The sequence below is a fragment of the Stylophora pistillata genome, chromosome 7, assembly GCF_964205215.1.
Source record: "Stylophora pistillata chromosome 7, jaStyPist1.2, whole genome shotgun sequence".
Lineage (NCBI taxonomy): Eukaryota > Metazoa > Cnidaria > Anthozoa > Scleractinia > Pocilloporidae > Stylophora > Stylophora pistillata.
The window spans coordinates 29721735-29749084 of NC_142525.1; the positions used below are offsets into that span (position 1 = coordinate 29721735).

Sequence of the window (27350 nt, forward strand, 5' to 3'; positions counted from 1 at the left end):
GGCTGTCTCTGTTAGATTATTTTCCACGAGCCGAAATGGATGGTCAGGTGAGAAGCTGCCTTTTTCTGCGAAAAACTATTGTAAGCTATTTTTTTAATTTCTTGTCTGATGTCAGTAATTATTGCGAAAAACGAAAAATATAACATTTAATTAACTTAATATAAAGATATCGTGAATTTTTTAGGTAGCAACTTTTTAAATTTAGGTAGCAAACATTTTGGATTTTTGGCAATTTTTTAGCAACTTTTTGGCATTCCAGTGAGCGCCCTTTCAGCATTTTAACGTGAGCAATCGAGACAGGCCTTGCCGCGGTCAACTTCGCTATTTACCAGTCTCTCAGGTTCATCCTCCAAACACCTAAACCGGACAAGTCCGCTGACCGATTCTTTATCCACCGTTTTTTCCCAGCGGTTTGCATCATCACAGAACAAGCCGGTCATATCATTCCTGTACATTTTTCTCACTCTCCTCTCCCCAGTGGGGGATCCAGCGGGGACGATACGAAAGGGTACTGAAGTCCAGTCCCCTGCCAGACCTGTAGGTATCGAAACCATAATTCTTCCTATGACAGGATAGAATATTGCTGTTCAACTTGTCCCCTCTCTCCCTCCATATAAAAAATCATGAATCTACCCCTGCTTCTTGTTTTACTCCATGCTCTGATTCATATCTTTATCTTTTACACAAGCTTACTTAGAGGGGCTTGGGAAGGCTCTAGTATGAGGGTCGCAATGGGCCTATGGGGTTAACCATTAGCCGTAAAACGGCCAAAAGCATCTCGCCGTTAGGAGTAAAAAGTGACAAATTTTAACCGTTAGTCGTTAAAAGAGTTAACTGTATATAATTTTTTTTCCTTTTACAATGTGTCAATTTGGGTTAACCGTAACCGTACAATGGCCAACATTTTAACTCAACCTCGTTCCCAGGGCCTTTTCCCTTAGTTGGGGGTGGAGTTTCCCTGCTAAGGGAAAAGCCCCTTGGAACGAGGTTGCATTTTAATCGTTAAGTCATCACCTCATTTAAACCCTAAGTATTGAATAGTAATGATAATTATAACAATGATGATAATCCTGATGTCAACTTTATCAAAATCCAAATCCTACCTAATAACAATCCTTAAAAATTGCATTTATTCTAAACTTGTATCGCTAAGTAAGAGTGAAATAAGAGTTACTGGTAACATTATCAACGTAAACAGGGTCAAACAGCAAATATTTGGAATTCAATCTTTCAAACATTTGTGAACGATAAATAGTCTAAAAGTCAATATTTACAGAGAGAATAGTAAAAAATGATGATAATGCAGGGCCGTAGCCAGCATAAGGCAAGACGAGGCAATTGCCTCATCTTAATTTTGGCCTTTTTTAATTTTTTTCTTAAAGATTGACTTTCTGAAGAAAAATGCCACGGAAAATCCTTAAAAGAGCATTTCTAAACCTCTAGATTTCAAAGTTTTCTGGGGGGCATGCCCCCTGACCCCTCTAGCGGCTCGCGCCTTCGGCGGAAACTTGCCTCGTCTTGTCCTGAAATCTGGCTACAGCCCTGTAATGATAATAATAACAATAATACTGATAATAATAACAATAATAATAATAATTTTTTTTTCAATAAAAAATCTTTATTCACTATAATCACTAAAAGTATTTACAAACATTATGATGAAATGCTTAAAAATCGAAAACAAATACGTCAAAATGTCCAGTAAAAATCCCAGAAAAAGCTCATGGATACACACTTCTTATATAATTATAATGATGATCACAATTAAGCTAGGTATAAATATTACAAAACAAATTTAAAAAGCCTCTAACTGAGAGAAAAGTTTTGAATCTCTTCGGTATTAACTTAATAATAATAATAATAGATTTTTCCTGAAAAATATTTCACAAAAAGCAGTTCTCTAAAAAAAAAAACAAAAGTTCAGTAAACTAAGCTACATACTAAAAAATTGACTACTTAAATTCTGGCTTGCGCACTTTCCGATATAATGTCAGTGTCAGATATATTGGCTACTCTTCTCTTTCTCCTGGTTCCTCTGAGACACAGCAAAGTTGAACGTAGAATGGCAAAGGATATCTTCGCCCTTATCCAAGATATGGTTTTAGCGTAGTCATCTCCTTTCTTTAAAGCAAGTAACTCTGCGAGGCGGCTATGGAATCTCTTGCATTCATCAGCCATTCCACCTGTACTTGTAAAAACTAATGGTGTGAATGTCGCTTGCTCCACTTCCAAAACCCGCCTGCTGTATTGCCTCTTCTTTTCATTTTCATGTAGTTGGAATATCTGTTTCGGAGACAGTTCTCGATACGAATCTGCGTTTGGGTGACACACCCGAACATCAAAGAACGCAGATTGTTGTCTGTCCCAAAACCGCGAGCGTGGATATCTAGTCGAGCATCGGGCGCTCTGTTTGCGCCTCTGTTTAGCTCTTCCCCAGTGATTTCCTGAAGAACTGGTTCTGTCTCTACGTCAGTGCAAACCATGCGCAACATTTCCGCTTCTAGATCCCTAATCTCACTGTGCCTTTGAATGATCAGCCCACCATGCCGGCAGACCATAGCATGATCAACGGTAAAAAAGTCCCCACATGTGCACATGGCAGGTAGGTCAGCGATCTCCCAGTCATACCTTAATTTAATTGCATCTCTAATAATAATAATAATAATAATAATAATAATAATAATAGTAATGCATGAGCTGGTGGGAGGCAGAAGCACAGACGTACTGCGAAAGATGCAGAGGGCAGTGCTCTCGGGCATGCTGAATATTGCACGGACTTTCAAGGTGGCAGTTTGAATTCCTGTTAGAAGGAGGACCGTAGACACAACGGAAAAGCTTTGTAGGATTTGTTAATGTAGACTCATTTTTTTACTCCATGGCTCACAGGTTACGGTTTTCGCCCTGTGCTGCCTGATTAGAATGTAGCATTCAGTTGATTTCTCTGCGACATAGTAATAATAATAGTAAATGAAATAATAATGATAAAATGAAATAAAATAAAAGGAGAGTTATTCTCAGTATTGTTCTAATATTAAATAACAACTAAAAAATATGTGTGGTTCACAACTCAAAATACAATGCTATTTAGTTGTTCTCACCCAATGCAAACTTTTGAAAGAAGGTAATTTTTAACTGGGCTCCTTACTTTTACGAGCTACGTGTGTCGTGAATGACACCATTTGTCTTTCTATAAATCGTTTGATGGCGATCTAAGTTTTCAACTTCTTTTTATTAGCCTTGTTCTTCGCATTCAGTTAGAGTAAAACAGTGCAAAATATCTACAATTTTATTGATTTTGATGGTAAGTGAAAAGGCTACATTTACGTGAATGGTGGTTGTTCAAACACTTTAAAAGTTCCTTTCACATCTAATGTGTCCACTTCCGGTTACGCAGAAATTCTTTTGGCTTCACGAGTCGATCGATTCCTACACAAAAAGCTCATTCGAGAGCTGGTTATCAACCTCGAGGAATGCACTTGAATGGTTGAGCAAAATAAATAAATCCGAGCTAGAAATAATCTTTAATCGATTTATGTCAGCTTGTTAATAAAAAGTTACATCATCTGTGAGAATGTGGATAAGCCATATTGAGCCACGTGTAGTGAGAGGAAAAACTACGCATGTTCGAGGCCGGCTCAGCTGACCAATCACCACTGGCCGCGTTCAGTGGATTCGCCGGCATTTTCAAGTTTCCTTCAAAGAAATTAAGAGTTTCTGTTAGTTTTCCATCCAGCCTAACTGATAAATTTCCTTTTATTTTGGTCGTGAGGTAGGTCTAAACTTCCATTTCTTTGTTGGTTATTGGTGGAAAATTTACGTAAGTCTGAGAAATACTTTTCAGGGCGAACTGCAAGTGTTCCTTTTGAGACTATTGTAGCTTTCTTTGACATTTAATTTTCTTGATCCATGTGTGCTAAAAAAACCCGCAGATGATTACGATGTATCTAGTTAACACTCTTCAGTTGTTACAATTTACGTTTTCGTAACTTATGCCAATACAAAACGCGATGTATTAATCTCGTTGAAAGTGTACTCGTGTACTTCCACTACAAACCATGGCATAATAGTATACATCTCAAAGGAGTCCCCATCAGTTTTATATACGTTTGCTAAATTTGATTACTAAATTCATAAACAGCACTGAACATTTTTTCAATCCACAAACAGAACTAGGGTAACATTTGGATAGTATACGACGATTGACTCCATTGAAACTAAACGTCAGCTGTTTTTTCTTACGAGACCAGGCTAAAACAGTGTACAAGTTGTAATCTTATATGTGAGTCACCTTGCTCAGAAATGTACTTGACATGTTAGCCAATCAAGGAGACAGGATAGTACATACTGTACATGCTAGTTTTGCAAACAGTTAGCACCAAGAGTCTGGTTTTGGAAGAAAAGGCAGACCTTGTGTCAAATAAATCCTTTCACAGTAGCTTGCAAGTACTGTTAGCTTGTCAGTTGCAGAAACAAGTTTTAAATGGATACTGTCAGGTTGTTGTTTGTGCATGAGGGGTTAAGTTCTGGTGCCATATGGGCCTCTTGGCTCAAGTGCAGACTTGAGGTTATAACCCCCAAGAGTGACCAAAAGAGAATTTCTCTTTGCTGTATCAATACATTTTTAAGCAGACAGGTGACGAGAAGAAAGAAAAATATCAACTAAAGGACACTGTTTGATTTAGTGATGATTGAACTGAGTAGAGTGCAATCTGGTCTGAAATCATACAGTTATACTTGTGATTTCGGGAGTACACAGCCTGTGTTTGATTCAAAATCACAGTTGTGAGTTCAGACCAAAATTGCATGACACAACTGCAAAAATCAGGTGCTTAAATACAGGATTTGTCAGTTGATATAAATACTTAATCTAGTAGTGAGCTGGGTTGTAAATGTATGCTCTCAAAAGATGTCGTTCCTGTCTTTCCTATAATTCAATTTTTTTTCAAACAAGCCTCAAAATTTGATTGGTTGTTGTGTTTTAGTTAAGTTTCCTCATTGGTTTAGGAAAAGATGCAATCTAGAGCAAAATGTGGTGCAATTTGTGAATAAATCACATCAATAAGTGCCAATCAGATTGCAGGGATCTTTAATGATTTCAAAATGGATGCGATAAATCACCGAATTCCCAGAGCAAATATTTTAAGAAATGTATGATGGAAATTAGGAGTTGCAGTGGCCTCATGGTTAGTGCATTCAACTCAAGAACAAGTGGTGTGGGTTCAAGCCCTGCCAAGGGACATTGTGTTGTGTTCTTGGGCAAGTTGCTTTGCTCTCAGAGTGCTTTTTTTCATCCAGGAGAATAAATGGGTACTAGGGAATTTAATGCTGCAGGATAACCTTGGACTAGCATTCCATTCAGGGGGATTAGAAATACTCCTAGTTGCTTCATGCTACAGAAACTGGATTTAAGTACCAGCCCAATGGACCACTTGGCTCTTAGGCAGGCTTTACCCCTTTTTGCAGTAATGGAAAGTTTGGAGGGTTTGATATTTTGATCATATAAGGGTGGAGGGGTCAACCTTTTTTAAACATTTGTTCAGGTTTCCTTAGTAGTTTGCTTGTACCCATCCAATGTAAATACACTTGGTGGTGAAATGAAACTCTTTTAGAGTGAGATGTCATGCCTGAGAATTCAATGTGATCCAAATGTCCAGAAAAATCTTATTAGCTTTTCTTTTTTGTTTTGTGTTTTTTTCATTATGAAGCAGTTCTGGACAACACCAGTCATCTACCAGTAATGTTAATTAGAAAGTCAGGAGCAGTGTTATTCAAAGTAGCTGTGGCACTATGCTTCTTTGTCTACTCGTCAGGTGAGAAATTGAACGTAATTATATGAAAAATTAGAGAAGTGAACTTCCAGCCCATAATTCCTTGGTCAATATTTTTCTGCTAGAAATGTATTGAGCTCTATCTCTGGAAAAAAAATAAATAAAAGCCTGATTGGTACAATGGTAAAAATAATTTGGAAGAGACAGGATGTTCAAGTGATTAGGGTGCTGGTGTAGTAAACTGGTGGTCCCAGGTTCAAGCCCTTCACCAGCTGCTACTCACTGGATTTGTTCTTGGTTTCTCTGAGTTCAACTCCAGCTGCTCTTTGTAGCTAGCCAACTGGTCTGCCCCCTGCCAGTTGGGGTTCTTAATTACTTTGTTTATTACCAATTTGTTTGAATTAATTATTTCTAAATTTGTAAATGCATTGAGACTCATGAATGCTTTCTAAGAACTGTTATTATTATTATTATTATTTGATACGATGAATATATAAAGTTCATGTATTTTGAACTGCGGTTATAGATACATATGATGCACGATCCTCGCAGTAGAGAGCGCTATTTATGCAATAGCGAAAATCAGACCCGAAAAAAATCAGGCCTGTACGGGATTTGAACCACTGACCTCTGTGATACTAGTGCAGCGCTCTATCAATTGAGCTAACAAGCCAACTGGGAGCAGGCCGTTAAGTTGATTCGTAAAAAACCCATGATGATATATCAGATATGATGAATATATGAAGTTCATATATTTTGAACTGTGGTTATAGATACATATGATGCGCGATCCTTGCAGTAGAGAGCGCTATTTATGCAATAGCAAAAATCAGACCTGAAAAAAATCAGGCCTGTACGGGTTTATTACGAATCAACTTAATGGCCTGCTCCCAGTTGGCTTGTTAGCTCAATTGGTAGAGCGCTGCACTAGTATCGCAGAGGTCAGTGGTTCGAATCCCGTACAGGCCTGATTTTTTTCAGGTCTGATTTTCACTATTGCATAGATGGCGCTCTCTACAGCGAGGATCATGCATCATACATATTATTATTATTATTATTATTATTATTAACTTTATTATTAGAACTGTGTGACTATTTTGATTGGTTAAAGAAAGTGTCTATTTAATTAAAAAGTAGCAGTCTGGTAATAGATAAATAGAACTCTCATGTTAGGTGATGTAAGATAATCTTTAGGATTGAGATTTTGAATTAATGATCTTGTGGTTTGTTTGCTTGTTTTTCTTGTCAACAGATGGTTTAGCTGTGATGTCTGTGGATCTTGGTAGTCAGTTTATGAAGATAGCCATAGTGAAGGTATGTTTTCATTTTTCCACTTTCAAGATTTTGATGTTAATTATCCTAACGTGTGAAAATACATTTCTCTAGTGGGTCTTCATGAGAATTAGAAGTCATGTCAATCAGAAGGTTTCCTTTTTTTTTTAAACAGTGTATCATAATTACAGGGAGAATGTATTGCTCACTCCTGTGTAAGGGAGAGTGTCTGAACCCTTTGACCCTTAACACTGATTAGCATTTAACTTCTCCTTAGAATATCAACTCTGCATCGAACTTTAAGGTCATGAGAGTAAAGGAAATGATCACCAACGAAAGGAGCTCTTGATTGCTGAACAAATTCTCCTTGTCAGCACCCTAGGAAAAGTGTAGAGAACAGTATGGATAATATGCAAACTGGTGTTAGGGTTGAGGGTTGATAAGTAAGTCAGTTGATCTTAGTCACTAGCTGGGCAAGCAATTTCATGAACAGGGTGCTTTTGGGATGTGGAGTTGGTTTCCGTTGATCTCCTGAGGTGGCACACAATGTTTTAAATGCAACTACGTGTATGGCTTCAACAATTTCTGTGTATTTGCTAGTTTTAATCAGATTATTGATATATTCATAATTAAAATTATGTGCATATTTCATTTTTGTTCTGTTTCAGCCTGGTGTACCAATGGAAATTGCCTTGAACACGTAAGTTATGACTGAAAATGTCAATTATAAGAAGTTAAGTTGCTTAATTGGCAGTGTATGTTAAAAATTTTGTCTTGTATCCTTACGTTCTTTCCTTGGTAGGGTATCACAGCATCAATTTGAAGGGTAGAGTTGGAATGGTTTCTTTGTGCAAATGAAGATATAGATATCTTATTTGATTTCTCAGATTCTTTCCTTTCATTTATGATTATTTACCTCAAGCGGTTTCTACTTGTAGCAGATATATCAAAATCATAACTGAAAAAATTCTGAAATGTGATTGGTTTTCAACAGCTTGATTTGAACACTAATTGGACAGTGAACACATGCCTGTGTAATTTGACAGTACACATGCGCATGCATATTCCGAGGAAAACATAGAACAGATGGCTAGTTTTTTTCTTACATTTTGACACAAAATTGGTAACAGAACTTTACGTTGCCTAATTCTGTCTGTAATCATACTGGTAATTAACAAATCAGACTCCCTCTTTGCAGTTGTATAATTTTGAATATCACTGGTATGATTACAGAATCAGTCTTATTACCATTACAAAATACATAATCTACAAATGTATCTTTTATTTGCCATTTTAATAATAACCTTGGATTGATATGTATTCTAAGGGAATCGAGACGGAAAACACCAGTAGCTGTATCTCTCAGAGATAATGAGCGCTTATTCAGTGATGGTGCTTTGACCACGGTATGTTTGAAAATTCTTGTGAGAATTATCTTATTTGGATCTAAGGATCATTACAATCAGTTGCATTTGTGTGCTTACTCAGGGCTCATGATAGTAAAATTCAGAACTTTTTTACACATTCTAATTTCGTATGCATATGAAAGGCATGTTAAAAGCATTTGAATAAGTTTCAGAAAATTGACATATTTCCATTAGATTGTTTTTGCATAATTTTCAAGTAGTTCTTGAAGCTTACATCCAAAACAATTGGTCTCATGCTTTGCTGTAGAGACTTGATGGCATTTTTATGACTCCAGGTGCTCAATTCATCATATCAGGTCTTCTTTGGCAGGGGCTCCAAGCTCAAGAGAAAAAGAGATTAGGACTGTAGATACCACCTGTACAATTGATTGTTTGACCAAACATGGAAATTTTTCAAGCGTTTTGTTTTGTTTTGTTTGTTTATCTTTTAGTTGTCAATTGGTGACTTTCCCTGAAATATTAGTTGCTGTAGATATTTTTCACTTACCATGGTTGCAACCTGGAGCACTGCTTACTGTTAAACTTTCTAATCATTAATTATCGTGTTTGCAGTCAGTCAAGTATCCAAAGAGTTCTTACATTTACATTCAAAATGTTTTGGGGAAAAAATTCAACAACCCAATGGTAGAACAGTACAAGCAAAGGTGTGTAGGATATAAACTCACTTTTTTACTCTGCAATTCCTAACTCAGAGGGTTCCCTATACCCTTTTGTAAAAGTCGGTCATGTAAAAACATTTGGCCTTTTCACACATCGCAAATAATAACCAAAGTTCTTTCAAGTTCATGCAAAAATTCATAATGTTTTTACTTTTTCTAATCTGTTTATAAAGCTATTGATCCTTCAAGTTTAGCTCTTTGAAGTAGCCAGAAATTCGTAGCTCAAAACAAAATGGTTCACGAATCATGTTTGATTCAGCTCTCCATTCACATGTTACATTTAAATAAACAATTCACAATTACCCAATCTTGCTCCATGCAAAAAGTATAGTGGACCCTCTGCTCATAGTGTCACCACTGTTGACAGGGTTTTCAGTTATAGCTAGTTAAACAACAACAAACATATGAAACATATGAGTGAACTGCGGTTATGAGACGTATATGAGCACGATCCTTCGCAGTAAAGCACTATTTGAGCAATAGTGAAAATCAGACCTGAAAAAAAAAAAAAAAAAAAAATTTCAGGCCTGTACGGGATTCGAACCACTGACCTCTGCGATACTAGTGCAGCGCTCTACCAATTGAGCTAACAAGCCAACTGGGAGTAGGCCATCAAATTAATTCGAAAATCAGGCCTGAAATTTTTTTCAGGTCTGATTTTCACTATTGCTCAAATAGTGCTTTACTGCGAAGGATCGTGCTCATATAAATAGCTAGTTACTTGCTGTCTACTGAGTACTGACATGGCTCTCTAAATGATTCCTAATTGGCAACTTTTACAGCAAATTTAGTTGCTTAAATGGCTGCAGCTTGGAGTGCAGCTTGTTTTTCTAATGTCGGCTCAGTACCTCTTTGAGAGGGTCACAATTTAGTGATCTCTCAACCCAGTGACTCTTTGAGACACCAGTGTTTAATTTCTCCTTGCAATATTACCCCTGAATCACACACCCAAGGTCAGGAGAATAAAGGAAATGATCACCAACTAAGGAAATTTTTGATTGTCAGGAAGCAAATTCTCTTTGTCAGCAGCTTAGGAAATGTATAGGGAACAAAGGCTGATAGTTTGGAAAGAAACTGTTTGGGGCTGCGTTGGTGGGAGTAACGAAATAATTTGGATATATCAACAAAGTTGAAATGGTTAATTGGCCACCATAACGATTACAAAAGCTGACATTTTGAGCGTTAGTCCTTTGTCGTATAGGGAACAGTAAGGAGAATATGCATACTGATATTAGGGTGTAAACGTAATATTTTCTAGAGTTCTTTCTTGTTTCTCAGGTTTCCATGGTATGACCTTGAGGAAGATAAAGAGACTGGTATGCGATTCATTACTTATCTGTGTTATCATTATGAAATGACTGTATAGTTAATTTTTTTTTCAGCATTAAAAATGTCGGGTTGCAACAGAAAAATCATCTCAGGTGTCTTCCCACAGTTAGTTAGACATCCTAACCAACCAAAATGAATGTCGTCTCTGAAGTTTTATCCAAGATCTTCTCAAGTGTGAAAGTTGAGCTGGTAGTACTGTTCATCTTGGACAGTTTTCATAGGCCAAAACCTCTTGACTAGCCAAGTTTCTCTCACATTTCTAAAGATATAATTATTTCAAATTCATGTGGTGGTATTTGTCTTTCCCGAGGAAACTATTATGTTATGGGTTTACTCCATTCGAAAGGAGTTTCTCCACTATTCAAATTGATTGAAAATGCTGTTATTGAATTTGTCTCAGATTTTGTACATTTTACTTCATTAAAGTTTTTTTCCCCCTTTTTTACAGGAACTGTTCTCTACAGACATGATAGTGAGACCACCTTTACTCCAGAGGAAATTCTGGGAATGATACTAAATCACTCTAGAAATATTGCAGAGAAATTTGCTGGTGAGTCCAAAAGATAAATGATTATGAAAAACTTTCTTTTTTTCCTTTCAAGTCAGATTAAACCTTTGATTGTTATGTTACAAGCTATTCATTTCTGTTATGACACCTAACTTTTTTCAGATCACCCAATGAAAGATGTGGTCCTCACAGTCCCTTCATTTTTCAACCAAGCTGAACGGCGATCTGTTTTAAGGTATATTTTGACATGTGCTAATTCCCTGTCTCCACTTTAGAGTAGAGTAGACATCTATATTTATACAGGATAGCCCTTTCAGTGTAGTAAACACTAGTATCAATAGGGGTCCTGTTAACCACCCATCCCACCTCATGGGAGGACATTCATCACACAGTAATCTCATGCGTTAAAGTCTCCTGCCCCTCACCCTGCAGGAGATGGGACCTCCATTTATTCGTCCCTATCCAAGAAGACTAGAATATCTAACCATTTTTTGATGTTATAGAAAGGCAGCATATTCTTCTCAATTATTTTAAGACCCTGAGTGTTGGTCCGGCCGGGGCTCAAACCCTTGACCTCCCGCACAACAGTCCAGCGCTCGTTGATTTTTGTGTCTTGTTTGAAATATTGCATAGTGCTATCTTTTGCACTCATTGTTAACCATGCAAACCTTTTTTTTTTTTTCCTACCAACAGGGCTGCAAAGTTGGTGGGGTTAAATGTTCTTCAGTTAATGAATGAAAATACAGCAGGTTAGTAAGAAAAGATATCTGAACAAGTCTTGTAACAGAAAATGAGGGTAGCTTTGGGATTTTCAGATTTGTGGTTTTAGCTATCTTTTAGGTTGGTTTTTTGGTCTCCGCTGTGCAGAAAAACTTCAGTTTTTCAGTTTTGGTGTTCATTGTGGTTTGCAGATTTTGCGTTTTTTAACATTTGGTTTTTGGTTTTCATCAAAAGTACAGTTTTTCAGGTTTGGTATCTAATGTAGTTTTTCAGTTTTTCCTAATGGGTTCTGGTTGCTCTTTTACACTCCACTCATCACCACAGTACAGCTTTGCAGGCAGTTTTTGGTTTTGATAGAATTTTTTGGCAGTTTTGCAGTTTTGGATGATTTCTTCTTTGGTTGTGTGGTTTCCAATAGACCTCAATGCCCCCCTTGATAACAAAAACCTTCAATGGTCATGCTCTAATTCAATGAGTTGCATCAACAGACTTTGATTTGACTTTGAAGTTCCATCAGCATAGCCTTGTACAGGATCATAACCTTAGCCATGTGAAAGAGTTGTTCAGTAGCTTAGGCATACACGCTATGTTCAGGTTCATATCTTGAAAATCTGTTAACAATGTAGAACAAAATATATTTCAAGTCAAACTACATGTAGTTGGTAGTCTTTTTTTTCACTAGAAATATTGTTTATTTTTATAAGTTGCCGCAAATATAATCCATGGACAGATTGTACTATTGAAATGTAGAGTAACCTTGTGAAAAATCATAAAGGGTAACACATCCAGTCTTATTCCTTTATTGTAAGCACAAAAGCTGTTCAAACTGGTTGAAGAACCAGTTTGAAGAATTCCAAGCAATTTAAGGCAGTAATGAGAGGTATACTGCAGGAGGTAAATTTTACTGGTTACTGCCTGAAAAGTAGACCATTCAGACCACACAGTTAGACTTCTGTGTGTATGTGAATTTTATTTTGAAATATTTTAAAAATCAGTTATGTTATTTTGTTTTAGTTGCGCTTCACTATGGAGTATTCCGTCGAGCGTCTTTTAACAATACTGAGAGAGTAAGTGAAGCACGGACTGTACCCTTGTTCAAATAAACATGTCTTTGTTTGAGTTTGCTAAAAACGTTGTATGCTCTTTGCTGAAACTTGTCTATTTTCCACTTCATTTTGACAGTTTATTATGTTCTATGACATGGGAGCCACAAGCACAGTTGCTACTATTGTGGGTGAGTAAGATCATGACAGATCTAAACGAGACTGGAACTGGCTGGAACTCAAATCATCACATGGTCATCATCTGATGATTTTAACCTTTTACATCTTTAAATATCATCATGCATATTTTCCAAACTGGTCTCTATATATTTCCTAAGGTTCTGATTAGGAGAAATTGTTTAACAATCAAGAGCATCTTCAGTGGGTGATCATTTCATTTCTTTTTGTGATCTTAATGTCACTTTTAACTCCAGAAGAAGGTTATACATTTATGAAATGCTACCTATTTTATAGTCATCTTAGTTAAAACAGGAGGCGTAGTGGCCTCATGGTTAGTGTGCTCAACTCTGGATCGAGTGGTCTGGGTTCGAGCCCCAGCCGGGGACATCATTTTGTGTCCTTGGGCAAGACACTTTACTCTCTTCACCCAGGAGAATTAAATGGGTACCGGCGAATTTAATGCTGGGGGTAACCCTGAGATGGACTTGCATCCCATCTGTGGGGGGGGGGGGGGGTAGAATATTACTCGTAGCCACTTCATGCTACGGAAACCAGAGTTGAGCACTAGCCCAATGGGCCACATGGCTTGTAAGTAGGCTTACCTGCTTACCTTAGTTAAAACAAGCCAAAAATGCTGCATGCATTGTAACATTATTCACTGTTTGTTTTAAAGGCTACAGTACCGTAAAAACAAAAGACAGAGGAATCACTGAGACAGCCCCTCAAGTAGTTGTGAAAGGAGTTGGGTGAGTGAGAGTTTCATTGTTTGTTCATTTACTGTCCATCCATCAATCCATTATTTTGCTCAGAGGAAATGGCTCATGTTTGAAACCTCGGCTTTTCAAACTTTGTGACAGCTAGCAGATATCCATCTGGATCAGCCTGTATTTGGCAATGATATATATGTACAGCAAGTGTTTCACTTGCTTGTCAAAGCAACAGAAAAGTTTCTTCTTTTATAGCCTTAAATGCCTTAACTTTTTCCATCTAGTTTTCTGTTGGTCTGTCTAAGGCTTATGCCTCTGTTTCTCTACCATGTATCAGTTGGTATAATGTATCAATTTCTTTGTCTGTCTGACTGATTCTTCCTTTCTCCATAAGCAGCATCTATTTTGATTTTAAAAAATCATATTTTGCGCCAGAGTCAGCATGAAAAACACCAAGTATCACTGGGATTTTGATTTCCAGCATGAATTTTGTTTTTAGTCATTGCTAGTAAACTATTAATTTTTGATGTATTACCTACTGTAGATTTGATCGTACTCTGGGAGGTCATGCCATGGAAATGTTAATGAGAGATCATCTCATTAAACTGTTCAAGGTATTTTACTGTAAATGTACTGTGCTGTGTGGAAAGTAACATATCAGTTAAGCAATTGAAATTATAAATGGAGATAAAATATCAAAGCATTTGTCTCAGTTTATTCAATTAGGTGACTTAATCAGAATCTCCCTATCTTGCTGTCTTCATTTTCTAGAAAAAACAGACCTTTTCATTTCTGTTTTGATGAGGAAATAAAACTGCTAAATAGTAAAAAAAAAAAAAAAAAAGTCACCTGAACAATAAAAAGTTTATGCACTATAAAATCTTGCTTGTTGGCTTTAACTGCTCAGGAAAATGAGAGATGGATGCTGTGGAATTTACAGTTAAATGTTTTTGACTGTGTGAAAAATTTGTTTTAACTCTTAAATATGAAGGCGCGCTATATAAGGAAGTCTTCCCTGGGAAGACTTAGGCTCATTTGTCGCTCACCCTTGACGTATGCGGGTCAAATTTAAATGCTCGGCTGGTAGACGAACAAAAGGAGCTAATGAGATATCTATTGTTTACTTCCACCGGCATGGTGGCATGAGGTAATGTGCGAACCACCGACTTCTATCTCAAATTTACCGCCACAAATAAAGACAGTTTCCATTGGAGAAAGGAAATACAAATCTCAAAAATTCTTGTATTGTAATGAAGACATAAAACAATTTTGAGGAATGCGCCCGCTCTTCACTGCTTTGGAGTAGCTGTAGCTCAAGCTGACTTGACTCTAAGAGTTCTACATCACACGACGGTTGATTGACAAATGGTCCAGTGGGACAGAAGGCTCCTTTTATAGCGTGCCTTCGTGTTTAACCCGCAAGGTTGACCAGCATCTAGTTTCTCCTTACAATATCACGCCAGAATCAAACGTTAAGGTCAGAAGAATGGAGGAAATGATCACCAACTTAAAATATGCTCTCTATTGTTAAACAAATTCTTCTTGTCGGCACCTTAGGAAATATATTATAAAGAACAGCAGGGGGAATATGCTTACTGGTGTGAGGCTGCAAAGGGTTTGAGCTTTACGTTTGAGTGATTAAAATCCTCTGGGGTTTGTTATTCCAGGAGCAACACAAGACACAGGGGGATGTGACGCAGTCTCCTCGTGCCATGGCGAAATTTCTGAAGGAGGCAGCAAGAGTGAAACAAGTTCTAAGTGCGAACACAGAGATCTATGCACAGGTCAGTATGAGTTTGCTTAATAACGATCATTATGGATGGAATTGCTGGCTTATTGGTGGTGGCTGATTCACTCCCTGATTGACAGACTAACTGCCTGATGTAGTATCTGATTGGCCAACGTGGCTAGTTGGCTGTCTGACAGACATACACATAGACTAAGTGGCTGGTTGGGATACACTGACAGACTTCTTGTCTAACTGGGTGACTGTCTGACTGACTGACAGGCATACTAACTGACTGACTGACATACTGTTCAACTGTTTGCGACTGAGACAGACCATTTGCCTGATGGATGGACTGACAGACAGACAGACAGACAGAAATGGCACATACTGTTTGTGGTTTGTCTTTACAGACAGGGAGGCAGACAGGTAAACAGATAAACAGACTGACAGACAAACAACACAGGCCGCAGCAGACACACAATAAAACATAGAGATAGAGAGACGGGTAGATGGACAGAACGAGATAAACAGACAAAAAGACAGAGAAACAGGCAGACATAAAGACTCAGACAGGCAGACGTAAAGACTCAGACAGGCAGACATAAAGACAGAGAAACAGGCAGACATAAAGACAGAGAAACAGGCAGACATAAAGACAGAGAAACAGGCAGACATAAAGACTCAGACAGGCAGACATAAAGACAGAGAAACAGGCAGACATAAAGGCAGAGAAACAGGCAGACATAAAGGCAGAGAAACAGGCAGACATAAAGACAGAGAAACAGGTAGACATAAAGGCAGAGAAACAGGCAGACATAAAGGCAGAGAAACAGGCAGACATAAAGACAGAGAAACAGGCAGACATAAAGGCAGAGAAACAGGCAGACATAAAGACAGAGAAACAGTTAGACATAAAGGCAGAGAAACAGGCAGACATAAAGACAGAGAAACAGGTAGACATAAAGGCAGAGAAGCAGGCAGACATAAAGACAGAGAAACAGGTAGACATAAAGACAGAGAAACAGGTAGACATAAAGGCAGAGAAACAGGCAGACATAAAGACAGAGAAACAGGTAGACATAAAGACAGAGAAACAGGTAGCCATAAAGGCAGAGAAACAGGCAGACATAAAGACAGAGAAACAGGTAGACATAAAGACAGAGAAACAGGTAGACATAAAGACAGAGAAACAGGTAGACATAAAGACAGAGAAACAGGTAGACATAAAGACAGAGAAACAGGTAGACATAAAGGCAGAGAAACAGGCAGACATAAAGGCAGAGAAACAGGCAGACATAAAGACAGAGAAACAGGTAGACATAAAGACAGAGAAACAGGTAGACATAAAGGCAGAGAAACAGGCAGACATAAAGACAGAGAAACAGGTAGACATAAAGGCAGAGAAACAGGTAGACATAAAGGCAGAGAAACAGGTAGACATAAAGACAGAGAAACAGGTAGACATAAAGACAGAGAAACAGGTAGACATAAAGGCAGAGAAACAGGCAGACATAAAGGCAGAGAAACAGGCAGACATAAAGACAGAGAAACAGGTAGACATAAAGACAGAGAAACAGGTAGACATAAAGGCAGAGAAACAGGCAGACATAAAGACAGAGAAACAGGCAGACATAAAGACAGAGAAACAGGTAGACATAAAGGCAGAGAAACAGGCAGACATAAAGACAGAGAAACAGGTAGACATAAAGGCAGAGAAACAGGTAGACATAAAGACAGAGAAACAGGTAGACATAAAGACAGAGAAATAGGTAGACATAAAGGCAGAGAAACAGGTAGACATAAAGGCAGAGAAACAGGCAGACATAAAGGCAGAGAAACAGGCAGACATAAAGACAGAGAAACAGGTAGACATAAAGACAGAGAAACAGGCAGACATAAAGACAGAGAAACAGGCAGACATAAAGACTCAGACAGGCAGACATAAAGACAGAGAAACAGGCAGACATAAAGACAGAGAAACAGGCAGACATAAAGACAGAGAAACAGGTAGACATAAAGACAGAGAAACAGGTAGACATAAAGACAGAGAAACAGGTAGACATAAAGACAGAGAAACAGGCAGACATAAAGACAGAGAAACAGGCAGACATAAAGACAGGGAAACAGGCAGACATAAAGACTCAGACAGGCAGACAGAGACTCGGACAGGCAGACATAAAGACTCGAACAGGCAGACAAGCACGCTGACAGACAGAACTGACGCCACTCGGTCTTGAAAGATTTACTAAATGCCGAATCAAGTTGTTACCATGTTTAAAAAAAAAATAATAATAAAAATAAAAAACTCATGCAAATGCACTGATTACTTGTTCTTGTAGATTGAGGGTGCATTTGAGGAGAAGGATTTTCGTGCCAAGGTTACACGTGAAGAGTTCGAAGAAATGTGCAGCGGCCTATTGAAAAGAGTCTCGGGTCCCGTCGAACAGGCTCTAAAATCTTCAGCCATTCCATTGGTGAGAGAAAAATACAGTATTAGTAGTTCTGTCATCTCTCTGTATTGACGTCTTTTTTGTGACGTGTTAAATTGATCTTCTGTTTAACAAGATGAAGTTGTTGTTGGTGTTTTTTTTTTTTTACATGAAGGAACTGCAAATATTGTTTATCTTTGCAGGATGAGATTGAAAGTGTGATCCTCGTGGGAGGAGGAACTCGTGTACCGAAAGTGCAAGAACTACTTTTGAAAGCTGTAAAAAAGTGAGTTTCAGTTCACCATCTTCAACAAGTAAACTGGCACTCATACCGAGCGGCCCACACCACTGAAGGCTTTTCTGATTTCTATGGCAAGAAGTGCTGAAAATTACTTATACTACCCTTGGAAGGGGTGCTACTCCCTTTGACTTACCCTCCCCCCTCCCCTTCACTCCCACCGTAGGATTTCAGGATCAGTTTACCAGTAGCCATATATATTTCTGGATGGAGAGAGAGGAACTGTAAAATTGAGGTGCTTTCCCAATAACACGATAGAAACTCTTTCAATAGCCCTTTGCCTCCTACTTCTGTTGGCAGAAGTGGAGGTGGTAGAAGCTCTTGAACCCTCCCAGTCTGCGCTCGACGCTTGGAAAAAGAGAAAAAAAATCATCCCTCTTTAGCTGGACTTGTGAGCAAATCTTACAAGACACTGAGCCTAACCAGAACTGAAATGGAGGCCCTTCAGTTTTGTCGCTCATCAGATATCAACAATTTCGATTGATGTTTTTGGTATATTTTTTTTTATAATTTCAGATCAGAACTTGGAAAGAATGTGAACACGGATGAGGCTGCTGCATTAGGTAGAAAAATTGTAGTTTTGAGTATTTGAACTTGTTGTTCCGCCAAAAGAAAAAAAATGAAGCGGGTCCGTCTCAACTCTTTAATTACCTAAGAGTGTCAAAGAAAGAAATTTCTCACCATGGTACCACCCTTGAATACAAATTTTCCTTGTCAGTAACATGGGAACTGTAAAGAGAGCAGTACAGAAAATCTGTATATCGATATTAGGGTATTTGTTCATTTGATTTTGATGTGGATGGTCGGTTGTTAAAATTTTCGTTGAATTTTTTTTCACAAATGCAGGCGCTGTTTATCAAGCTGCCAATCTTGGCAAGGGATTCAAAGTGAAGAAGTTTCTTGTGAAAGAAGCTAATATCTACCCAGTACAGGTTTGTATGATGTTTGTTGTTCTTGCAAATTTCAGCCCCTTTATAGATCTTTTATTTCAAAAATGTTATCATCTCTCTGTTTTTTTTTTTTTTTTTTTTTTTTATCTGGTGGTTTGAGTGTAATTAGAATATTAGAAACCTTTAAAATCCGTGCATGTTAAAGGAGCAATGCCTCTATTTTTCTCGTGAAACTGAACCATGGTTGATGTGGTTTTCTTTGTTTTTTTTTCTGTTCTGCTTGAAGGTGTCATTTGAGCGTGTGAATAAGGCAGAAGATGGAAGCGAGACTGTCAAACACATCAAACGTATGTTGTACCACAGAATGAACGCGCTGCCGCAGAAAAAAGTGATGACGTTTAACAGACATACGGACGATTTCAACTTCCACGCAAGCTACACTGATCTGGATTTCTTGAGTGAAGACGAACAGAGGTGATCATTTTTCTGTTTCTGTTTAGGGTTTCATTTTTTTGTTTCGTTTTTCGTTCTAGTCTTTTTGTAACAAAACGGAATCAATACCGCCGGAAGATCTTCCCAAAGAACCACAGTAGCAGGTCGTTTTGACAGCCCTTAAGCTATTACTTGTCCCAAAGATGAAAGAGAGATTTAGCAGGTGCGTTTACGTGAAACGTTAACTTCAAGGATGACCATCTGACAAACGTGAAAAAATAGCGGGAAAAAGAAGGTCACGTGGTCACTCTTGCCGTTCGTGTTTCACGTAAACGCGGTGCTAAATCTCTTTAATGAAGGTAAAAAAAAAAAGGGGGGGGAGTGCTGCCGGAGCTTATTTCGATTTCCATAGCGTGAAGCGACCAGCAGGATTATAACTACTCCTCCCTGGATGGGATGCCAGCCTGTCGCAGGGTTTACCCCCCAGCGTTTGATCAGCCTCCCTGATAATTCGTCATTACCGATTTATACCCTTGGGTGGAGTGAAGTGCTGTGAATGTAAAGCCGCGTTTTAAGTCATTGTAGACGGTATGCGTTTTGCCACCGTTTGGTAGAATTTTCATTAGCTATGTGGATACGATCGATTTCCAAGTGTTGCAGCTCATAGCGGAGTTTTGTTTATGTTATAGCATGCTTGGGTCATTGAATTTGACCACAGTGAACGTCAAGGGCGTGGCCGCTGCGTTAGATAAGCATACACCGAAAGGAGAATCTAAAGGGGTCAAGGCGTACTTTAGGATGGACGAAAGTGGAATTCTAAACCTGGAGAAGGTGTGTAAAGGATGATTTGGTTTATCAACTGAGTTTTTTATGTAAATTAGTTGTCATAGAGAGGTTTTTAAAGTTAGCCCTTTGTCCTAGCGATGTTGGCTCCTACGCAAGTAAAGTCACAAACCTAGACTTTTTTTACTAAATTTTGTTGAAATATAAGAAAAGCCTCAGGTGCAAGGTACTAGAGTAGGTTGACCACGTTAGTTACATTTATATCGTAATCATAAGTAGATCATATTACTTTGTATTGATCGATCCCGAGAGTCAGTTGTGTCGCTCTGTCAGTCAGTCCAGTAGAGTCATGACTCCGAAATTTTCACAATTTAGCTGCAGCATTAAAAGCTACTAAACGGCAGTCAGTTCAACTCAAGTCTTCAATACTTCTTTATTTTATCACAGGTGGAGTCTGTGTTTGAAAAGCCTGAGGAGAAGTCGGAAGAAGAACAGTCGACGTTTGCAAGTATGCTGTTTTAACATTTCTCTTAACAGCAGCTTTGTTTCATTCGCTCTTGGTTATTTCGCGTAGGGTTAGGCTGAACACCTCGAGTGGATACACCAGTACGAGGCTTTAAAGCGTACAGAAAACGAGAAGCGAAATGTACGGCTGTTGAGCTCCTAAGAGGGGACCGCTTAGTTGGTTTTTTTCTTTTTCTTGACAAAAACGTAGAAAGATACTTAGGCATTTTCTATATTCGTGTGTTGGAATTATCGCTTTTTATTTCGATAGAAATAGGAAGTAAGATTTCAAGCTTCTTTGGCAGCTCAAAGGAAGAGGAAAATAAGGAGAGTAAAGTTGAGGTAAGGGAGCTGGTGTTCAAAGTATCGATTTTCTCAATTGACTCATGAAATTCTCCGAACTTTGATGTAAAAATGTGGCATAACTTTGGTTTACTGGACGATATTTGTACCCTCAGCTGCGTGGATTTTTTTATTGCCATGACATGCTTACTCAGAATTGTCCAAACACTCTAGGAGAATTGACTTTTTGACCAAACTTGGCAGAGCAATTTAGTTATTGGCATCTCGACGCTGTTGCTCTGGTAAATTTTGTTCACGTTCCTATCAAGTGGACACGGGAGGGGTGGAGGGAAATCGAGAGCAACTCGTGCGTTCGTTATTGGGTGTTCTGGATCAGTGTTTCATCGATGGGAAGTTTGTAATAAGTGTAATTTCATTTTTTCCAGTTATTTTTTTCGTTACCTTTTTAAGGAAGGAGATAAATCCGAGGGAGTAGAAGGCGAGAAGACCGAAAAAGACAAAACTGGAGAAGAGGCGAAAGCGAAAGAAGATGAAAAATCTGAAGAAAAACCTGCAGAAAAAGACGATGACAAAAAACAGGAGGAGGTAAAGAATGAGGATAAACAGGATGAACAAGGTAAAGAAGATGAAAAAAAAAAGAGTGATGAAAAGAAAGAAAGAGAGGAAAAGGAAGAAAAGAACGAGGAGAAGAAAGAAGAATCGTCTGAAGAGAAAAAAGATGGCGACAAACAGGTAAGTTTAAACTTTCTCTTTTTAAATTTGAAACTACCATGAGGGTGTGTGCGCGAAAGACGAAAATAACACAAAAGAAACCATTGAAAATTTATTAGGCCAAAAGAATCTGAAGCGCTTTAAAGGTTTGTTCAATAAGCAAGGCCTAAGAAACGCGGGGGAAAAAAATCAAAATTTGGATCGTTTGGTGCGGCCAATTTCCTCTTTATGGTACAATGGCGTAATTCCCCATTTCAAAAACGAGTGGGGGAGTGGGTCGAGTACGCCGCGCAAGTTTGTCTGGGATAGTTACTCGGGACACAACTCTACAGTAAACAAAGATTTGTGTCCCGCGTAACGATCCCAGACAAACTTGCGCGGCGAACTCGACCCACTCCCCCACTCGTTTTTGAAATAGGGAATCGTGAAGCAACACTGACAGCAGTCTTTTTCGTGACTGCACCCTCTCCTGGACTTTCAGACATCGCAATCGACTGCTACTATCGGTTTTAAACCATTTTCCGTTCTTGATCGTTTGTAACAGGAGGAGAAGGCTGGAAACAAAACTGAGGAAGTGAAGAACGAAACAACGGACGCGAATAAGCCCAGTAAACCTGTGACTGTCCGTGAACCTCTTGAGATGGCGTTACAATGGGTGGACGTCAGTGACTCGAGCGATGACGCTATATCTGCCTCTGTGAAAAAGTAATGTGACGAATTGTGATGTAACGCAATCCTTAGCATTTTGAGTCCATGTCATGAACTTTCGCTCTTTACCACCTTCATCCTGCATAAGAAATCTATCCCACGCAATTTTAGGGAATAGCACTTTGCAAATGTCATTTCTTTTAGAGAGCCTGGCAAGGTTATATCATGCAGACGGCTGTTGGCGTTAGTTATGTCACGCAATTTTTGGGCACTTGTAGGAACGTGACTGCCTCCATGCCAGTATGTAATATCGAAGATTAGAGGTAACATCTGATGACTGATGGGTAACATTTTGGTTAATGAAACAAACTGTGACAAGAGAATGTCTTCCCCGTAGAAAGGTTTTAATTTTCCGATGAAATATTTTGCACTGGGCTCTGTTTTGAAAGTTGGGGTTTTTGAACTTGGAAATAACTTTTTTGCAACGGAATTTCCTTTGTTTTGACAGACTCAAAGACCTGCAGGCGAAGGACGAAGCAAAAGCCGCCAATGAACGAGCGAAGAACTTGTTGGAGACACACATCTACGGCATGAGAGAAGAACTGTTTACTGATACGGGAGTATTATTGTCTACTGAGGAGGAGAGAGAAAAGATCGACCAGGCCCTCAGTGAGGCCTCCGAATGGCTGGACGACGAGGGCTGGGACTTAACTGCCGACGTAAGCAAACTTCAACAGTGTTGGCATTAGTCTGGCACTAAACTTCAACAGTGCTGGCATAGTCTGGCACTAATAGCATTATTAGTGCCAGACTCCGGCAAACCTCACCCCGACTCGTTTACAATCTTCCCGCGGCAGCACAGGCTATATTTATTCAAAAGTTTGTTCCTGCGTTTGTTTTGTGGATTGTGGTTTGTGGTACAGAGACAATGCCTTCTCGCTGTTTAATTCGTCTGTTCTCGTAACCTTTTCGTTAGATATGCTTGTAATCAGGAAGCAAAATAATTATGAGAAGGAACATTTGGCTCTCAAAGGTTAAAAACCGTCATTTATTCCTTCCATGCCCAATAGGTCGAACTTTTATAGGCAGTCATTCTATTTACATGAAATTGTTGTTTTATGAGTGTAAATGTGACTTAAAATTTTTGTAAATTTCATGCAATTCAGTTTAGGAGGCTGCGAATTTGAATATTCTAGCAAACTATCTATCAATCCATCTCATGTTGTTTCATCAGGTGTACGAGGCCAAACTGCAAAAACTAAAAGATCAATCGTACGAGTTTAGAATCCGCCTAAAAGAGCACAAGGAAAGACCCAAAGCCTTAGAGATGTTGAAGAACAGCTTAAACCTGTCCAGAACTTTCCTGGTCCAGATAGACAATATCCCAGATAAAGATGAGATTTACACTGCTAAGGATTTGGAGGAACTCAGCAAATTGATCAATGATACAACGGTAAGGTGCACTTTCGAATCAGCGGGCGCTTCAGGAATGAAGCACTATTGTATGTTGAAAACTTTGTAGGTGTGTATAGCAACTCCTTACTAACTAACCAAGCGCGAGGGCGTTACCGGGGAATATTGGCCCGAGGTTGCGCTCGGTCCATTCTACCATGACCTCGGGAAAATATCCCTAAGTACGGCCCTCGCTGTTAGTGAGTAGTTTATTATTAGACTTATTTATTTTGAATTTTCTGGCTTTCGCAAAAACACGGCTTATGGGCGTTTCCGTGGACACGGTCCGTGTGACAAAGTATGGACTAAGTAAGTACCAATCAGAACTGTCGGATTTACCTCGGGACTACCTCACCATATAATAAATGACATTAAGGTCCCACGATTTTTAATTATGTACTATCCTTGTCAATTTTCCTCCTTTCAAATGTCCCCAGCTGCACCGCAGTCTCTTTCCCTGTCCTGCGTGCATGATAAGAAAAAATTATCTGGTGACCCCTATTTGAACTCATTCTTCTTTCTTAATTTCATTAGGAATGGATTCAAAAGAACGAACAGAAACAAAAGGAGACAAAACCCAGCGACAAGCCTGTCTTGTTAGTAAAGGACATCGAAACTAAGCAAGGCAAAGTGGACCGTGAGTTGGTTTATCTTTTAAACAAGGCCAAGTATTACGTGCCCAAGCCAAAAGTCAACGAAACAGGTATGAATCACGTGGTATTTCCTTAGTTCCACGTGACAAACATGTGATTTTCACGTGCTAAATAAACTAACTTAAATTAGAACTGTTAAAGTGCCCATGTCACAAAATTTTTTATTCTGTTATTCAAAAGTCCACATTAAAAAAGGAACTTCGGCGAAAAAAAAAATCTCGATTTGAACAAAATGCGAATTTTTTATGATTTTTTTAATCCTATTTTTGTTTGGTACACCCCTTCCGCTGATCGAGAAAGTATGGGCTCATAAATGACGTAGATTCAGGAACGCTTGTTATCGTGGTTCCTGTGTTTACTGCAAACGAATGAGGCTACCCATGAAAATTGCTATCATCGTATACGAACCGACCAAATAATGTCCTCCATGGAGAGTGCTTGGTCAAATCTCCCTTAAGTTTATTAGCAAGTGATGTCACGTGATCCTTAACCTACGTCACAATTCCTTTGTGACCGCGAGAAGTGGTGTGCCAAAAGGGCGGTCAATTTCAGCGTTTTTAAAAAAATCATAAAAAATTCGCGTTTTCAAATCGAAAACTTTTTTCGCGGAAGTTCCTTTTTAATGTGGACTTTTGAATGACAGAATAAAAAATTTGGTGACATGGGCACTTTAAGAATTGAAAATTTAATTTTTTTTTTCCATGCTTCTCAACTGAACTATTTAAAGTTTTATTCATGTATATATTTAATTTATCTGGTCGAGATCATTGTTGTATTTTCACAGATGGAAGAACACACGATATAGTTTTCCTCGTTAAATAGTAGCTTAGGGAAGGGCCAGGGAATACCGTTTGCTCATGTCGGGGGTGGAGAGGGAAGGTAGTTTAGCTGTGATGGAGAAGTATTTCTCCAAATGAGAGACGCCCTCTTAAGTCCTCAGTGTAGTGAGATAGCCGTATTTTCATTCACTTAAACAAATACTGGAATTTTTTTCTTAACTATTCAGCGTCAAACGCGACAAAACCCAAGGCGGACACTAAGAAAGAAAAGCAAGAAAAAGGCAGCAAACCTGAAGGAGCGAGTGCAGATAAAAAAGGAGATAAAAAGGAGAAAGAAGGAGAAAAATCCACCAAAGATGATGATGATGAAAAGAAAAAGAATGAAAATATGGGAACACAAGAAAAACCTGACGAGTCAAATAAGAAACAGGATGAACAAGATAAAAAAGACTCGGACGAGGCAGAGCCTTTGCCTCTCCCTAGCGCCGAGGCTGAGTCCTCAACAACTGGTGAGCCCGCGGAGAGCTCAAGCTCATCAGAAGGAGATAATACAGAACAGAATGCACAGTCGTCTGATAGCAGCTCTAGCAAAAAACCTGGCGACGAATTATGATAAAAAATTCTAAATGACTTAAAAACTGATAGTTTGTAAAATATTATGCAAGTCCTAATGATGTGCACGTATAACTTATTGAGAGATATAGCAACGGTGTAATCAGCTCTCCACGCTTTGATTTCTCAACCTCAGTTCTGATTTACAGACGTTTGCTGTCCGTCATGTTTTGGGATGCATGAAAAAAGAAACTTGCACTAAGATGTTTGTCAAACTTTGCCATTACATTGCTTTTCTTATAGGAACTTAAATTTTGAAATAAAACCGATTGGTTCCCACACTCGTCTAGGAGCCTTGCGTTTTCGCAATAATTTCTCGTAACGATCATTTGATTCTTTCACTCCCAAGATTTGAACAGTGATTTTTCTCTCTTTTTGTCATCCGTCATCTATTATTTTAGACCTAGGAATTTGGTGCGGGTTAATCCAACAACATCCATATAGTTGATAATGTTTCCACTTCTCCTTACCTCTCTGCTTGAAAATATATGGATGTTGTGAGGAGAAATACTTGTTTGGTTACTTCTGGGAGTGAAAGGGTCAATAATGTACGAGACTACTGCTAACTTCACGTTTTTAAAATTTTCTGTTTAATTGTGGGAATTAGTCTGCTTTCTGCACCAAGAGAAAGTTGTTGCGGGAACAAGTACGTGCGCACAAAGTTATTGCCTGCCACATTTCTAACAGCAAAAGGACGATTTACCTCGTTGGACAACGGCCTGTCCCTCCATCTGGGCAGTTGGGAAAGCCGCAAACTCAAGAAAAAACATCTTTCATTCGGCACTTTTAATCCTCACGGTCTTCATTCAACCAATTTATTCTTCTTTTTGACGTTACCATGTTCCCATTGATAACGTAGCTCCTTATTCTGCACATAAAACACACGCACTACTCATAATTCCTCTTTTCGCTCTGACGAAGGGCCCGAGCTCGAAACGTCGGCTTTAGAAACTCGTACTGGTAACCAATTTATATTATCTATTCAGCTGATAAGACCAAATTATAATGCTAAGTAGCGACCAGTCCCCGGCACGAGAGATGTTTCTTGGGAAGTCCTTACCCTCAGAAGCCACCGATCTTTTCCACCGCAACTTGCGCAAAGTTCCAAACTTGTATTGATGCAAGTACGTCACGCTTTAGTAAAGGATTCATCTGCAGCGGTAAACGAAGTTTACGAGTCAAAAGAACCGTTCTTTTTTGGCTCCTTCCGATTTCAAAAGTGTTATTCAACTAAGAGTACCTTAATCTCGTGCCCAGACCTTCCACGCCGTTTAATGGGAGGATCTGGGTACGAGACAAATACTCCCCTTGGGATAAGTTGCTTGTTCATTGTAGGTTTTTTCTCTCAGAATTTTGTCAGGCTTACCTGAAAGTTTGTTCCCACCTATCATTTATACTCCTGGAAAGAAAGAGGCACTGTGAGAAAAGAGCAATTTTCACTTGACTGTCGAAAATGGATTGCATTGCTTTGCTTTTCTTTGCTCTGTTTTCGTGCGAATCTCTCAACCAATCAA

General features: G+C 38.8%; 1 protein-coding gene and 1 pseudogene across 2 annotated transcripts; one reads left to right on the top strand and one right to left on the bottom strand.

The window, feature by feature from the left end:
• Positions 1-1927: 1927 nt before the first annotated feature.
• Positions 1928-2642, bottom strand: LOC148727400 (uncharacterized; annotated as a pseudogene).
• A 986-nt stretch (positions 2643-3628) lies between these two features.
• On the top strand, positions 3629-26117 carry LOC111320732 (hypoxia up-regulated protein 1). 2 transcript variants are annotated; one of them, XM_022923415.2, is made up of 29 exons: positions 3629-3769; positions 5709-5810; positions 7021-7082; positions 7709-7740; positions 8368-8446; positions 9020-9111; positions 10405-10442; positions 10904-11005; positions 11126-11198; positions 11657-11712; positions 12698-12750; positions 12866-12917; positions 13580-13652; positions 14158-14227; positions 15281-15397; positions 17682-17816; positions 17975-18057; positions 18586-18632; positions 18916-19001; positions 19246-19433; positions 20081-20222; positions 20622-20682; positions 20950-21020; positions 21432-21713; positions 22237-22397; positions 22849-23059; positions 23575-23793; positions 24327-24495; positions 25452-26117. In XM_022923415.2, exons 2-29 carry the CDS (start codon positions 5738-5740, stop codon positions 25835-25837), a joined length of 3213 nt encoding a protein of 1070 aa, XP_022779150.2. In that variant the 5' UTR covers positions 3629-3769; positions 5709-5737; the 3' UTR covers positions 25838-26117. The 2 variants fall into 2 exon arrangements, with proteins under 2 accessions (XP_022779150.2, XP_022779151.2); XM_022923416.2 differs by having other exon boundaries at positions 3631-3769; positions 5706-5810.
• Positions 26118-27350: the final 1233 nt, after the last annotated feature.